The sequence below is a fragment of the Anopheles moucheti genome, chromosome 3 (assembly GCF_943734755.1).
Source record: "Anopheles moucheti chromosome 3, idAnoMoucSN_F20_07, whole genome shotgun sequence".
NCBI lineage: Eukaryota > Metazoa > Arthropoda > Insecta > Diptera > Culicidae > Anopheles > Anopheles moucheti.
Window position 1 is genome coordinate 27,559,130 of NC_069141.1, and position 14,674 is coordinate 27,573,803.

Consider the following 14,674-nt stretch of genomic DNA (forward strand, 5'->3'; position numbering starts at 1 on the left):
CCCTCGGTTTAAAGCAGGAAGACAAGGTCTCTTGGATCCCAAGTTTGCTAGAGAGATCTTAGGCGATGTTGTTGATAGGAAATTGATCTTTCAGATGTTGAATTTCGTTCCAATCGTTTCAAATTTTAGGTTCCAATCGATTCAAATTTTAGATTATACAACTACTCTAACCCATAACAATTTAATTTTAGATATGCTTGTAAACAAAGTGTACTCTTAACGAATCTTGCCCCCAATGGAGTTGGATTCTAAATGTACTCATTAAGTGATACAAAGAAGGTGCTAGAATTAGCCCAAGGGTTTCTGGATATACGTGATTTTGTTACATTTAACCCACTGAGCATCGAGGTCGACCCAGACTACCGTTATTCGATTTCGAACTGTTTATTGCAATTGTTACAACTAACACTATGTGTTTCGAAAGCAAGCGTCGTGAATGGCAATTTTAAAACGATTAAAACCTATGCAATAAAGCTGGGCGTTAGAACACATTAAAATGTAAGTCAACACAAACGAACCAACTACTAGCGCTACCCAGGTTACTTCCGTAAATCATCGTCGGTGGAAAACACTTTATCGTGGGATTTCATATGTTGGTCAAGCGTTTTGCGTTTCCTGAACTCACGCAAACACAGATGACACTGATACTGTTCGGCGATAATGCAGCTGTGCTTCCGGAGCAGCTCACTGGAGTTGTACGAGGAACTACAATCCCTGCAGTGATACAATCGAGCCGTTTTGAGCAATCCCGCTGTGGTCCGGTTCGTTGCACTTTGGTAAAGCGTTGGGCAGGATAACGATGATGATTTGCTCATTTCTACCGTATGTTTGCTGTCACTAATGGAGGTCACTTTGTCGAATGAAGCTTTACACGTCGGCAAGGGAAGATTATTGATAATGGCAGTGACGGAGGTGTTGGGACCTGGCTGAAACTGATGATCGGCTCTAGCGGACGGTAGCGTTGATGTCGTTGCCGTTTCGATAGTTGAGGTAGAACATACAGATGCGTTCACTCTTTCCCTAGCCGGGCAGGAAGCTTTCATTTTAGAGTAGGAACATGCTTCCAGCTTTCGGCGGCCCTTTTGAATGTAGTTGTTGAGTATACGCTGATACTCTACTGGTGTTGGATTCCAAATGTACACACTAATCGATAAATTTAAGGTGCTGGAATTAGCTGAAGGATTTCTGGACGTGGTTGATTTCGATACAGTATCCTGATTACGAATTGTTAATTGAATTGTAATTTCGAATCTAAGAAAACCTCCTCAGAACTCCACTAAATTTTGTTCTGTACACTGATGAAGTGGAGTTTTGGAATGCTGTAGTTCAATATCACTGAAACAACATTAAACATCCACATGAAATATGATAATGACGCTTATTGATTGTAAATTTGCGATAATGGACCAAAATAAACATGACTATGCACTGTGCCACAGCTATCGCACAGTGCAGTCCAGTGTAAATCCAGTCTTGCTGATGAGCAGAACGTCTCGTCAATTTGGTGTGAAGTGCTGGTGTTTAAATTTCAAAACACGAATAACATAATTCGTCCATTGATTATTAGTTTCCATTAGTTATTTTACTGACCAGGATGCGATTTATTAGCGAAGTATTATTGCTATGTGCAAGGTTTGCCTCGTTAATGACTCAAGAACATGCTCAGCTTCCTGAATATCTGGTGTTTATGAAACAGTTCTCAGTGCAGGTACAGATAAGGGAGCCAGCCGGAATCATGATCTGGACAAGGAATAGCCCGCTGATTGAGATGTTTGGGTTGGAATTGCATGTCGGGCGAAAAAATCACAGCCACGGGGAACCACACTGGGATAGAGAGTTGCTAGTCAACACATCCACTATTGTGGATGGGAAATTCCTCATTCGGGACGATAACATGGTGGTGAAACAGGGAGAAATAATTCGTTACCGTTTTTCGGTTCTGCACAAGAAAACTCTATCGCATAGCAATTTCCGACGAATCATTGTCACGGGTTAGTTCTAGCAATAAGCACGTAATCATTCAACTACTACAATTGGAACCTAATGTTTCTAGATTACCTTTTCCATCGGCCGAAGAACAGCTATTGCTTCTCACAATGTCTCGCCAATGACCAGGAACAAGTTCATCGGGAGATCGCACATGTGAAGGACATCCTGGAGCAGAAGATAATGCAGTGCATCGGATCGCAAGCTTCGAAGTATTTGTTCTTTCCGCTGGAGAATACAGACAAGTTGGTTTCGGATCCGGAACTGTACGTAAAGTATCGTTTATGGCACGTTGATGCACTTAAACCGTTAGTTAGCAACGTGGTCACAACCTATCTTGCCCACAATGGTGTTGGATTTGAAATGTATTCATTAATCGATAAATTGAAGGTACTAGAGTTAGGTGAAGGCTATCTGGACGTGGTTGATTTGGATAATCAATTGAATTAGAATATAGGCTGTTAGCAAACTAGTCGTAATGGCGAAAGACTGGCTAGAAGCAACATTCGATCGTCTTAAATAGATGTATTTCCGGAAACTATTTGCAAAACTTTACCAAGTTGTGTTCTGATATGGATTTGAAATAATCAAAACACTTATTTTTAACCCTCGGTTTAAAGCAGGAAGACAAGGTCTCTTGGATCCCAAGTTTGCTAGAGAGATCTTAGGCGATGTTGTTGATAGGAAATTGATCTTTCAGATGTTGAATTTCGTTCCAATCGTTTCAAATTTTAGGTTCCAATCGATTCAAATTTTAGATTATACAACTACTCTAACCCATAACAATTTAATTTTAGATATGCTTGTAAACAAAGTGTACTCTTAACGAATCTTGCCCCCAATGGAGTTGGATTCTAAATGTACTCATTAAGTGATACAAAGAAGGTGCTAGAATTAGCCCAAGGGTTTCTGGATATACGTGATTTTGTTACATTTAACCCACTGAGCATCGAGGTCGACCCAGACTACCGTTATTCGATTTCGAACTGTTTATTGCAATTGTTACAACTAACACTATGTGTTTCGAAAGCAAGCGTCGTGAATGGCAATTTTAAAACGATTAAAACCTATGCAATAAAGCTGGGCGTTAGAACACATTAAAATGTAAGTCAACACAAACGAACCAACTACTAGCGCTACCCAGGTTACTTCCGTAAATCATCGTCGGTGGAAAACACTTTATCGTGGGATTTCATATGTTGGTCAAGCGTTTTGCGTTTCCTGAACTCACGCAAACACAGATGACACTGATACTGTTCGGCGATAATGCAGCTGTGCTTCCGGAGCAGCTCACTGGAGTTGTACGAGGAACTACAATCCCTGCAGTGATACAATCGAGCCGTTTTGAGCAATCCCGCTGTGGTCCGGTTCGTTGCACTTTGGTAAAGCGTTGGGCAGGATAACGATGATGATTTGCTCATTTCTACCGTATGTTTGCTGTCACTAATGGAGGTCACTTTGTCGAATGAAGCTTTACACGTCGGCAAGGGAAGATTATTGATAATGGCAGTGACGGAGGTGTTGGGACCTGGCTGAAACTGATGATCGGCTCTAGCGGACGGTAGCGTTGATGTCGTTGCCGTTTCGATAGTTGAGGTAGAACATACAGATGCGTTCACTCTTTCCCTAGCCGGGCAGGAAGCTTTCATTTTAGAGTAGGAACAAGCTTCCAGCTTTCGGCGGCCCTTTTGAATGTAGTTGTTGAGTATACGCTGATACTCTACTGGTGTTGATACATGAGCAAGCGTTTGTACTGGAGGGGATCCTACTTCCCTAGTTTCAACAGCCGGTAAAGTAGCCTCAATCGTGTAATTTTGCGGGCTATTTTCCGTGGTATCAGCCAGTGCTTCATCGATGGGCCGTTTTAAACGTTTGCAGGAAAACTCAGAAGGATTCACGGCAATTGTTATTGCGTTCGTCTCCGACAGTACTACATCCGTGCCGGGTGACACTTCCGTTAGGTACTCCATCTCGGAGAAGAGTGACGGCACCTCCTTCTCGAAGCATCGATTCGAAGCGATAAAGTTTCCTGGTGGTGGACTTTCCTGTCGCGGTTCCGCATCGAAATCCTTGCACAGGTATTGCGTGTTGGCGCTAGCTATGCGGACCACATCCTCGCAAATCTCACCGAAATCATCAATGATGAACGTTTCCTCCGCGAAGTAGTGATCGTAATCGAAGCAAATTCTGTAGAAAAATCGCATTAGCAAGCTATTGCACAGTTTCTAAATAGCGTTCTACATGAACATACCCATCCATCGTGATGCACTTTACGCAGAATTTGGCTCCTTGTACGGCCAACAGCTGGCAAGCGGCGTGTTTCGTAAACAAATAAGGAAAGCGTGCACTACCACCACCACCACTGGCGCAGCGGCGTTTGAATGAAACTACCCTAGCATTAGCATGGTGCAACGTTCGAATGCGTTTTACACCGAATGCACACGGTTTGGCTTCATCGTCGATAATTTTCTTATCGATTCTGATACGGTTCTAACTAATTTTCCGTGCAGCAAGGTTGTTCTGACTTGTGATTTTGTTTGTTGTGTTCGGAACTGTCAAAATGAGCACCGAAACAAGAGAGAGGCGAATGCTCACGGTTAGAGCGAGAAGAATCTATGTTGCGCGAAGCATGTCGGAGTCAGCACGTTTTCGAGGATGGTGCTGAATTTCGAACTATGTTCGAAAATTCAAATGTTTGTCCAATTCCAAAAAGATTCTGATATCAGTACAATATCGGTTTTAGCAAACGGAAAACAGTTTATTGCGAATTATTGTAAAAGCACGCAACTTAATTAATCAAAATATTTTCATCGTTCAATTGCATTATCGTGTAAATCATATCTATTGACCAGAGGTAACAGGGTAGAACCAATATTTACAGAAATTCTTTAAACGAGTCTTTAAACTACATTCTATTCATAGCATTCGTGGTACTGTTCAACACGGCATACTAGCGTTATCGGCAGCATATTTGATGGTTTCCAACAATGCCCAAAGCAGCTGGAATGCTGATACAACTTAGAGCACAGCACCTACACACATCAAAGCGAAACAAGCACAATGGACCGTGAAAACAATGGTTGGAAAACTTTGGCAAGTTTTTGGGGTAGCAACAATTGTTCGGGTCATTGCGGGGCTTCGTTATCAAAAGGCAGCGCGAAACACGCGCCAAACTTTTCCACGTGTACGGTTGATGTATTCAACGGAAATCGTGATAAATTTCCAGTTGAGGGAGTAATACAATGCGTAGAGGTTACGCTAAAAGGAGAAGCCCGGTGCGGTAACATGTTCACAATTCGCGTAAGTTCGCGATTGTTGTATGTCGAACGTGGTTCCGGGTCGCAGTTGTATTGTGGGGAAGAATTTTCTGTCTATTTTGTTTGAAGTTTGCAATGCTCTAGGAACAGGGGCTTTGATACACACGTTGTGGTCATATTATACCACATTGATCACAAAGCATCTCTACAGGTCTTTTGAATAGGAATTGCAATAGAATTTTTGACTATGACATTGGCATGGCTCTGATTATGACTAGGAAAAGTTCGACAATGTAAAACAGCCTACAGTTCATTAATTTAAAGGAATTTACTTTTTAAAGGCAAACAATCATAAACATTCGACTTGAATACCTTGAAAATTTTCCAATGAAGAACATAAAATTAAGTTATAGTTGAACAATTTTAACGCTTTAACGATTAAGTTAAGGGGTTCTACGGCCTGCCGTACCGGACTGTTCTATTAACACCTTTACAACGGCCAGCAGCACGCCGGGCAAACATTCCAAACCACCGCCATCTTATAATGAAATAATTGAATTCGATTAAAAGCGCGCGCACGCCATTAAAATAATGTTAGTGGTTTGGAGTTTTTCTGGCGTAATTACTTTTAAATTCCGCACCCGCAACCAATCATCGGGCCCGCGAAAAGCGAAATGGCCTCCATCGGGAACCGGGTGGCACTCGACGTCCAGTGGTTGGGCTTTCCCACCCGGAAGTGGGAAAAATCCTGTGCGATAATGAATTTTTAAGCTACCGCAGTCTTGAGCTCCGTGCGGCTGGAACCGGGCTGGGAAGGATTGGAAAAACAGAACTCACGGGAGATGAATTGTGCTGGCGAAATAAATTATTGTTTGCTTAATTACTTTCTGCAGCAAGACACACTGCCGGCGGCAAATGGGATGTGCTAATGGTCGTGACGGAACTCGGCGTTCCCCCCGGTAGAACCGGCAAACAATTCGAATCCAAAGTTTGTCACGGTAGAGAGCGGGAGAGAAAGCGTAGTTTTCAATGTTTTAAAAGAAACGATACTACGTAACGCGACTGTTGCAAGCTATTTGGGAACAACTGGCTGCTAAATTAATTTGTTCTAACTTCGGTAGGGATTGCTGTTAATTGATCGAACGACAGCATCTCTTCGACAGGCGCATCAACCGTAGAAACGAACAGAAACAAATAAAGAGGGCATCATAAGGGGGAATTGTACGTTAGAACGCGCTCGTGACGCGTAGTTTTGCGATAAGAATTGGAAAGGAGAGCAAGAACACTTCGGTCGCATAAACCTTTCATTGAGTTCCAGTGCAGTGCGCCTGTTTGTGGAGGCATTCGAAGTCACACAACAGAGTGCTCCGTTTGCATATTTCTTTTCGGGACAGATAAGAAACAAACCACACCAATAATGGTACCGTGTCCATATCGTGTGGTTCTAATGGTGACGATTTGTCGATTGTCCCATGCCGGTTTCATGGACTGGTTCCGATTAGACGATGTGGACGAGCAGCGCGGTCACCAGGTGGGCAAGATTTATGTGGAAGTACTGTCGCCGAAAGGCATTCGTCTGTGGACAGCGTACAATCCCGACACGGAGCTGCTGGGTGTGGAGCTGTACGTGAAGTACTACGGTGGACGTACGGAAGCCCTCGAGTGTGCCCTTTGCCGGAACGTTACCACCCCGGTGGATGGAAAGTTTATGCTGGAAGATCCGAACCTGGTGGCCCGTTTTGGGGATGTGCTCCAGTACTCCATCATAACCTCCGACGGGACTACAACGAAGCGTCACACCGTTAGACGAATGTTTGTGCGAGGTTCGTATTAGCAACACGGTGCGACTTTGTGTCCTTAAAATGCATGTAGCTGAATTGTGAGTTTTAACTTCAAAACTTCACCCTTTGCTAGAGGAGCTTATCAAACCGAACGATCGGTGTATCTGTCCGGAGCGTGAGCTTCCGGGTTCGCTACGGGCTGCACCGAACGCTGAGGTGGACCTGCTCGAGCGTATGATACTGCGTGCGCTGGACAACCGGAGCCGTGATTGTGAAACCATCTCGAACTGGCTTGTGTTACTGGCGGAACCACGCAACGAGCAGACCGATTTGCTCGAGTACGTACGAACCTATCTCGATCTGTTGCTGTTGAGAGCGAAATGGCGCACACTGGATGTTGGTGGTAGCGGTTGGACAAGCGCCCGACCATCGGCAATAGTCGTGGAGGTGGAAGATCATGCGGACGGGATCGCGTTCCAAGTGAGATCTACCATCGAGAAACTGAAAATGCTGGATCTAATGAGCTTCAGCGGTGTGATAGAGGATTACGATGGAGTTTGGTAGGTGTTCGTTGCAATGTGACGGGAAAGGTTTATAAATACGACTGAACGAGGGCGTAGAACACGAGAGATAATTGAGGCTAAGAAGTAAGAAAAGACAGTTTTAGGATTTTAAAATTTTAACAGAAATCAGAACAGGTGTGAATATATTGAAAAGTGTAGAAGTGTAGAATATATTGAAAAGTGTAGTAGAAGTAATGAACCGAAAGCCAGCAAGGATTCAAAATTATAGTGAACATATTATAAAGCTTTACGGATATTTGCCATTTTTTTCAGAACCAAAAAAACATGCTTTAAGAAAAGAAAAGAATTATAGCTCGACTAAATGTAGGCAATACGTTTAACTTTCTCATAGAACAATTGTAGTCCTTTGCATAGAACCAAGATTTTATATACATTTTTTAGATAAAGTTGTTTGTAATACAAAGCTAACGTTTGAAGCCAAATGCACTCAAACGATCGGGAACCACATGGAATAGGAATAATCTGTTTTGTGTAATATTTATTGTGAGTGTTAAATGATGTCCTTGGGGGATATCGAACGTCCTTTAGTATCGTTTTTCTTTCTCACTTCCTGTCATTTATGTGATCTGATAATATGATGATTCTGTGATAATTCTTTTTAATATTTCCACTTGATTTATTACTCAACCCAGCAGCGCCATCTAGATGTAAAAACATGAACCTGTATCACTACTTAGTATATCCGTTCCGTTTTCTTTATTGAGCCACAGTGAATGCCCTTTTTCTCGATCTTTTTTCTTCGGAAACGTATCAAACGCTTGCTTTGATCGTGAAATAGATGTCATTTAGCAGTTCGCTGATTTTGCCGCTTTTTTATGAGTTACTGCTAGAACGACATAGCTCGAACACGCTCGAGCAGCACATAATGGCAAACCACCGAACAATTCGTTTTTGTTGATCACGACCACGACGACGGTGATGATGATGATGGTAATGGTGATGAGATATTAGCCTTTCTGCCTGCGCTCGCATAAAGTTGAAAGGTGTTTTGAATATCCTACAGCCAAAACGAAGCCTACCAACAAGCCATGTTTTCCGTCTGCCAGCATTGTAAGCCCGGGACGAGCGGAGACGGTACAGGGTTCCTTGGTCGTGTGGCTCAGCGTTTGATGGAGTTTTCTAAAAACGTTTTGAACATCCGTTTACCCTTCTTCACTTTTCTTTCACTCTATCTCTTTCTCTCTCTCTCTCTCTCTCTCTCTCTCTCTCTCGTTCTCTCCTCATCACTCAATCGGAACGGAAGTGCTTCGGGGTGTGTTTTGGATTTTCCTCACCATTTCCTTTCGGAGCGGACGAGGCGGTGGAAAAAATGGCAGAAAGAAAAGGGGATCGTAGGAGGAAACACGAAGCGCATGGAAAATGATTTATTAGTCCCGCATTAGAATGGCGTAAAGTGCGCCAGAAGGCTGAAAAGGGAAAATGCGTACCCCCCGGGTTGGGTGTTTTTTTTCTCTTTTTTTCTTTACAGCAATAAGTGCGTCTGTGTGTGGTAGAAAACACGCAAATGACTAACCAGAAATGGTTAGACTTTGGGGAAAAAGATGGGAAGAAAACAGTGGAGAGGTGGGGAGGGGGAAAATTATGACACCTACCAGAATGAAACGCTCCCAACGCGTTGTGATGCGATGCGCATTTCGAGCAAGACACGGAAAATGCGATGTGTTGCTGCGATGGGAAAACACGCGTAAAAGCCGATGCGATGTGTTGGTACGTAGGCGCAACCGTTGGGAAAGAAGTGCAGCGACCTTATGGCCGTCGTTGGGTGTCGTCCTTAACAGGAGAAAGTATGACCGAACAAAAAGAAAAAGAAAAGAAATTTACAAGAGGAACCGACTTTTCTTGTCGAGGAGAAGAAAAAACACCAACCAACAAAAGCGCGTGAAAATCGTGAGTTTCGTGTAAGGCATTTTCTTTTTTTACGGGTTTTGTCTGTATTCGCCACCGATGGGCTAAAGGGCGAAGAAAATGATGAAAAATTCCTTTCCCATCGGGGTTTGTACGCGGCGCTGCAGACGATGTTTAGCGATGTAAGTGAGTAACGAAGCGTGTATCAAGCAGCAGCAGGCAGCGAAAAAAAAATGTGTAGCAAGTAAAAGGCAAAAAGGATCAGGCGTTATGATTATGATTTCATGAATGATTAAAAGACTGCCATCCTGCCAAGCCCTGTGCACATGTATGTGTGTGCCTGTACCTTGTATATGCCGGTAAGGACCATCGGGTTCGACCTTATTCTTACGCCAAAATCACCCAATTCTCTTATGCGAACAATGTTCGCTTGCCTTCTTTTTGCGCCCAAACCCATTTACACCCTCGAAAACGAAAAGGGCACGAGGGAAGGGTGCCACGATTCCGGTTGCACGTGATGGGAGGATGGTGGGCATTAGAAAACTACGCCTTTCGTTCTGGATGGTGGGCTAGTGGTGGGGTTATTTTTTTGTTCGTTGTTGTTGTTGTTCTGCGCCCGCGGTTCGCCATTCTCGGGATGGAAACGGCTAATTTTCCCCGTGGCATAGCACGGCCGTGTAATAATGGAGTCTTTTATTAGGTTATGAAGGATGCAAAGGGATCTTGCATATTTTTTGTTGTGTTGTGTTTTCATGTTTATGTGGGAGCGACTAAAGAGAAAGAGAACGAAGCCAACAACTGGAACAACTAGCATCAGATGAAACAACATACGGGACATGTAGGCATGTTTAAATGAACTTTGTGCCAGGATCGTAATACAAGGTTCCGGGTTTTGTCCGCGTGCACAGGAAGAGGATGGTACGGATATCTGCGAGTTAGTTTTTTCCCTTATACGCGACCCACGCTATACGTGCACGGTTTTATGATGGTCGTAATGAAGATTATTACGATCCGGATGGAAATGGCGTTTCGTTAGTGTTAGTGATTCCCGGAAGCAATGGAAGGAAATCACCAGCACCGCTTCTAAACAACAGGTACCTGTGGTGGAAATAAATTAATTTTTTAGTTTTGAGTTACGTAGGTGTAATATGCAGCACAGCCTACACACAGCATCCTTTCCCATCATTGGTCTTTATTTTGTGGTACAAAATGAAGATATGGTGTGGTTTCGTATGCATTTAAATGAAGCATAATGCGGTTTAATGTATGATATACCGGTTGGTTCAATTCTACTTAATCTTTTTTAGAAAAGATTTTATTATTTCGTTTTAAAAATATGACGGTATGTCTCGAAACTAGTAGCAAAATATTTTTGCTAACTCTACTTGAGGTATTAGGCGCCTCCAGCTCTGCAATATAAGTGAGTTCTGTGAATGAGTGAGTTAGTGAGTTCTTTTTTGCACTAGTTTTCCGGAGCCTCACTCACGCAACTACAACCTTGATTTGCATGAGGCGAAGTGCAAAGATAATTGCTGCAAAGATTACGTGAGACGAATGGCCTCAACCCTGAGTAGGAAGCAATTACTGAACCTGTCCCTCTTATTTCTCAGTTGTTGACTACCTACAGTCCTCACAGTTAGCTCCCCACAGTATTCGGAACACTCGATAGGATTGGTCGCAGATAATTGTATCGGCTGACGTTTGACGCATTCCGGATGGTCAACGTCTAAATGTGGTAGTTGACTGGTGTATTGTGCGGTATGTATACAAATCGGTGTCCACGTTAGTTGAATGCTGTCGGAGCGCTCACTGAGCAATCAGACTCTCGGCAGTTTACAGCTGCTTGCGGGCAGTTCTCAGTTCGTGGACATCGTGGTACGCGTCCCTGCAGGGGTGCGCCACGTGGGCAAACCCGCTATTGTAACAGCAGACTCGTGAGGCGGGTATGTAAAGGGTGACATGAAGCTTTAGCCATCTTCCATCCTCTAGTCTATACGCGGATCGTACTTTGCCTATCGCGAGGGGAGTACACTAAAGCAAAGACGGTCGCCGTTGGTGACTGCCTGCGTGGACGTCGCGATCATCTTGAACGCTTGACATCTAACCAACGCTCAATGTTCTTCCGATAATCCAGAAAAAATGAAGGTTACTGGTTGATAATTTCTTATAAATTGAGTCTTTTATCTACATAAGGCTAATAAATATGAAATTCTTTAATACATTCAGTAATGAGGATAGGCCGGGAGAGAGAATAGTAAACGAAGAGAGACGATCAAGGATGGAGATAACGAGAAATGCTGTTAAGAATGTAAGATCGACTTGATCTCTAAATAAAAAAAACATTGAATCCTTCACTTTTACATGCATTGCACACGTCATCTTTTTATAGCTTAAATAGTTAGAGAATAAAATATGTATAACAATATGTAATAATTCAGTTGTAAGAATACAATTCGAATTAATTTCGCACGTGCTTCAAAGTTTGTCTCTCCGTTCCCTTGATAGTATTCAAACTTCGCTTCTTCGCGCACGTTGACGACCTGGGATGAAGATCTTTCATCTTGACCGTGACAAAAATAATTATCAATAGTTTTCTCATTCAAAAGTATTCATATAAATTTTTGCATTTATTATCTATTGTAAGGTATTATTATTGAACGGGTGATAACCAATAATTGCAACAATTATTGCATTAACCTCTTCTGCTTATATATCATCGAAATCTTTCAAGGACATCATACCTAACTTTCGTGCGTGGTAAAGCACTTGCAGCTTGTTGAACAGTGTGTCCATCTCGAACACGATCGCGGCTCCGCTCTGTTGGGCATCGATCAAGGCGTTGTCCGCCAGTCCGCTAAGCTTTAGCCTGTGCTTTAGTGTTGTGCGTACGTAGCGGACCCAATCGATGGACGCATCGTTCGTATAAGCCTTCTTGGCCAGAATGAGATAGGTGGTGCGTGGTTTAGCTGGACACTGGTCGATTACCGCGTTAAAAATGTCCATAAAAACGTTCATATCCACCTCTCTGTCAGGGTGGTTGACGAGTTTTTGCGGTTGTCGTTGGGGTACTGCAATTCTCCGTTCGTCTATTTGTAAATTACCGGAGCAGAGGTTGGTGGTGGGATCGATTTCACAGTCAAACTGCTCATCGGAGTGTTCATCGGAGTACTGACTCATGTCGGAATGTTCTGTAGTTGTGACCGGAACGGTTGGACGCATCGGTGGTGTTGTTGGCCGACGTGTGTGTTGTTGTGGGATAGTTGTTGTTCGTGACCAGGGAGGTATCGATTTGACAGGCGGTCTCGATGGAGCTTCTGCGTCAGCCTTATTCTCACAGGTACAGTTGTTTTTAATCATATGTCCTGTGTTTGTGGTGAGGAAACAATAGTTTTAAGTAAAACAGGCAGAAGATCACTTACAAATCGTACTCACTGTATACTGGAATTGTGGTAGTTGATTTAATTTCACCTCCATCGGAGAATCCCATAAAGTACGTTATGTTAAGAACATCACCTGCTTTTATGATGACCTGCGAGTCGCGCACGATGTACTTCCCGTATGACACTTCCGTCGTATTGTGGGATACATCTGGCGTGACACCGTCCGGGTTATTGATGAACATGTCAAAGCCAAAGTATTGTGCTGTGCTGTTAAATTTCGCTGTAGATATCTCCAAGCCTTTTGGTTCGTAAATGGCTATATTCAGGAACAGTCCATGCCGGTGGTGGTGACGATGAGGAGGTCTATGATGGTGGCGATGATGGTCATGTCGTCCGTGACCGTGATTCCAACCATGCTGATGACACGCCACTTGTTTAAAGATCACCAAATATACCGCGATCGCACACAGTACTGTAACGGCACGAAACATCTTGACGAAGCTACTGTTCTGCTCGGACTGAAGTGTGTAGATCGATTGGAAGGTATTATACAAAACTACGAACGGTACTTATCGCTAAGGGTCAGCATTTGTGATAACCTTAACGTACGGAGCGGAATTTGCACGAAGAAGCAATATCAGTAGCAGCTTCAACCTAGCAATGAGATGATTCATACGTGGAATTCCAGCACCAGTCAAATTTCTAGGGAAATAACTGAAGCATAGTGGAACACAACAAAAACAAATGACGTAGACGCGAGATGATTTTGATCATCACGCATCTGTCTCAGTAATACGTAGGCACATCGACCGATCTCCGCTGTCCGACAGTACCGATCATTAGTTCATGTCACTATGTTTCTACCGCGCAATTTGCCAAAAAATTGACTTTATTTGTAGCGCTAAACTTTTGACCTAAATTTACTTTATCTCCTCTGTTTTAGAATCGACTCATCATCAAGTTGCTGCGAATTTTAAATGGGCTTTCAATTGGTAATCGTTCCTTACTCCTGGACAATCTTTCCCTCTTAAATCACTTCTTTGAGCGGAGGTTGAATGGGGGTTTTCTTTGGGATGACAGTGCTAGTTAACCACCGGACTTCTCATAACCCATAACCCCTTAAGATAATGACTTCAGTTTTTTGTTGTTTGTTATTTTCAACCCATATTTTCCTGTGATTGTTTCTTTAGTTCTGTAGGCGATGAAATAATCTTCAACCCTGTTTGTTTTCGTGCAGATTGGGGATCGCTGCTATATTTGGTGCGATCGTAATTACTCTATGTCCCCATGAGTGTAGTGTTATTTCATCCGTTCTGAAACTCTTATCATCCATCCCTACAATCAGCAGTTGGTCACAGACAATGTTATCACAGTATTGGGTATTTCCTTGCGCAAAGCTAATTCTCAAACCCATGCCGTGGTTAGTAGAGGTTGGAGGTCGTCATAGACTTGCTTAGCTGCATTTCTCGGGACCTCTCGGATGTCCTATGATTGCATAATTTGTACTACTGCTGATAAGAACGAAAACAACAAAGATTTATATTGAACGTTGAATTATGTTCGATCACTGGCTCGATCATCTCCTCTTGAGTTCACTTGTCCCTAGTTGTTGTCCCTAGCAAGTTTAGGATAGGTTGCAGCTATTTAGATTATTTTGTACAACGTTTGGACAGATAATGTTTAACAAATCGTAATCATAAAGCATTCATAAGCGATTCTACATTCAGAAGTTGTCTTTACAGCATTTTTACAGTGATAAACTATTCAAAATGAACATAACATGTGGGCTGGAAATTAAAGTTTAAAAACGTCTCCAAATTCATCTGAAAACTTTATGCCAA

General features: G+C 42.9%; 5 protein-coding genes across 5 annotated transcripts; 2 read left to right on the forward strand and 3 right to left on the reverse strand.

Annotated features, from left to right (window-relative positions):
• Positions 1-212: 212 nt before the first annotated feature.
• Positions 213-1,354, reverse strand: LOC128302640 (uncharacterized). Its single transcript, XM_053039505.1, has 2 exons — positions 1,295-1,354; positions 213-1,214 (listed from the first exon to the last, which is right to left on the reverse strand). The coding sequence occupies exons 1-2, from the start codon at positions 1,352-1,354 to the stop codon at positions 540-542; spliced, it is 735 nt and encodes a 244-aa protein (XP_052895465.1). The 3' UTR covers positions 213-539.
• Positions 1,355-1,645: 291 nt separating this feature from the next.
• On the forward strand, positions 1,646-2,529 carry LOC128302641 (uncharacterized). The gene is made up of 2 exons (XM_053039506.1): positions 1,646-1,991; positions 2,054-2,529. Exons 1-2 carry the CDS (start codon positions 1,646-1,648, stop codon positions 2,434-2,436), a joined length of 729 nt encoding a protein of 242 aa, XP_052895466.1. The 3' UTR covers positions 2,437-2,529.
• A 278-nt stretch (positions 2,530-2,807) lies between these two features.
• On the reverse strand, positions 2,808-4,523 carry LOC128301366 (uncharacterized). The gene is made up of 2 exons (XM_053037808.1): positions 4,238-4,523; positions 2,808-4,173 (listed from the first exon to the last, which is right to left on the reverse strand). The coding sequence occupies exons 1-2, from the start codon at positions 4,243-4,245 to the stop codon at positions 3,132-3,134; spliced, it is 1,050 nt and encodes a 349-aa protein (XP_052893768.1). The 5' UTR covers positions 4,246-4,523; the 3' UTR covers positions 2,808-3,131.
• A 2,137-nt stretch (positions 4,524-6,660) lies between these two features.
• Positions 6,661-7,588, forward strand: LOC128302643 (uncharacterized). Its single transcript, XM_053039507.1, has 2 exons — positions 6,661-7,066; positions 7,158-7,588. The coding sequence occupies exons 1-2, from the start codon at positions 6,661-6,663 to the stop codon at positions 7,586-7,588; spliced, it is 837 nt and encodes a 278-aa protein (XP_052895467.1).
• Positions 7,589-11,837: 4,249 nt separating this feature from the next.
• LOC128301365 (uncharacterized) lies at positions 11,838-13,336 on the reverse strand. The gene is made up of 2 exons (XM_053037807.1): positions 12,886-13,336; positions 11,838-12,815 (listed from the first exon to the last, which is right to left on the reverse strand). The coding sequence occupies exons 1-2, from the start codon at positions 13,322-13,324 to the stop codon at positions 12,160-12,162; spliced, it is 1,095 nt and encodes a 364-aa protein (XP_052893767.1). The 5' UTR covers positions 13,325-13,336; the 3' UTR covers positions 11,838-12,159.
• Positions 13,337-14,674: the final 1,338 nt, after the last annotated feature.

Coding starts and splice junctions, on each gene's coding strand:
- LOC128302640 (XM_053039505.1), bottom strand. CDS start 1,354: ATGTTTAATGTTGTTTCAGTGATATTGAACTACAGCATTCCAAAACTC. Junction 1,215..1,294: donor CAAAACTCCACTTCATCAGT/GTACAGAACAAA, acceptor ATTCGTAATCAG/GATACTGTATCGAAATCAAC.
- LOC128302641 (XM_053039506.1), top strand. CDS start 1,646: ATGACTCAAGAACATGCTCAGCTTCCTGAATATCTGGTGTTTATGAAA. Junction 1,992..2,053: donor CCGACGAATCATTGTCACGG/GTTAGTTCTAGC, acceptor TAATGTTTCTAG/ATTACCTTTTCCATCGGCCG.
- LOC128302643 (XM_053039507.1), top strand. CDS start 6,661: ATGGTACCGTGTCCATATCGTGTGGTTCTAATGGTGACGATTTGTCGA. Junction 7,067..7,157: donor TAGACGAATGTTTGTGCGAG/GTTCGTATTAGC, acceptor ACCCTTTGCTAG/AGGAGCTTATCAAACCGAAC.
- LOC128301365 (XM_053037807.1), bottom strand. CDS start 13,324: ATGTTTCGTGCCGTTACAGTACTGTGTGCGATCGCGGTATATTTGGTG. Junction 12,816..12,885: donor TACCACAATTCCAGTATACA/GTGAGTACGATT, acceptor CCACAAACACAG/GACATATGATTAAAAACAAC.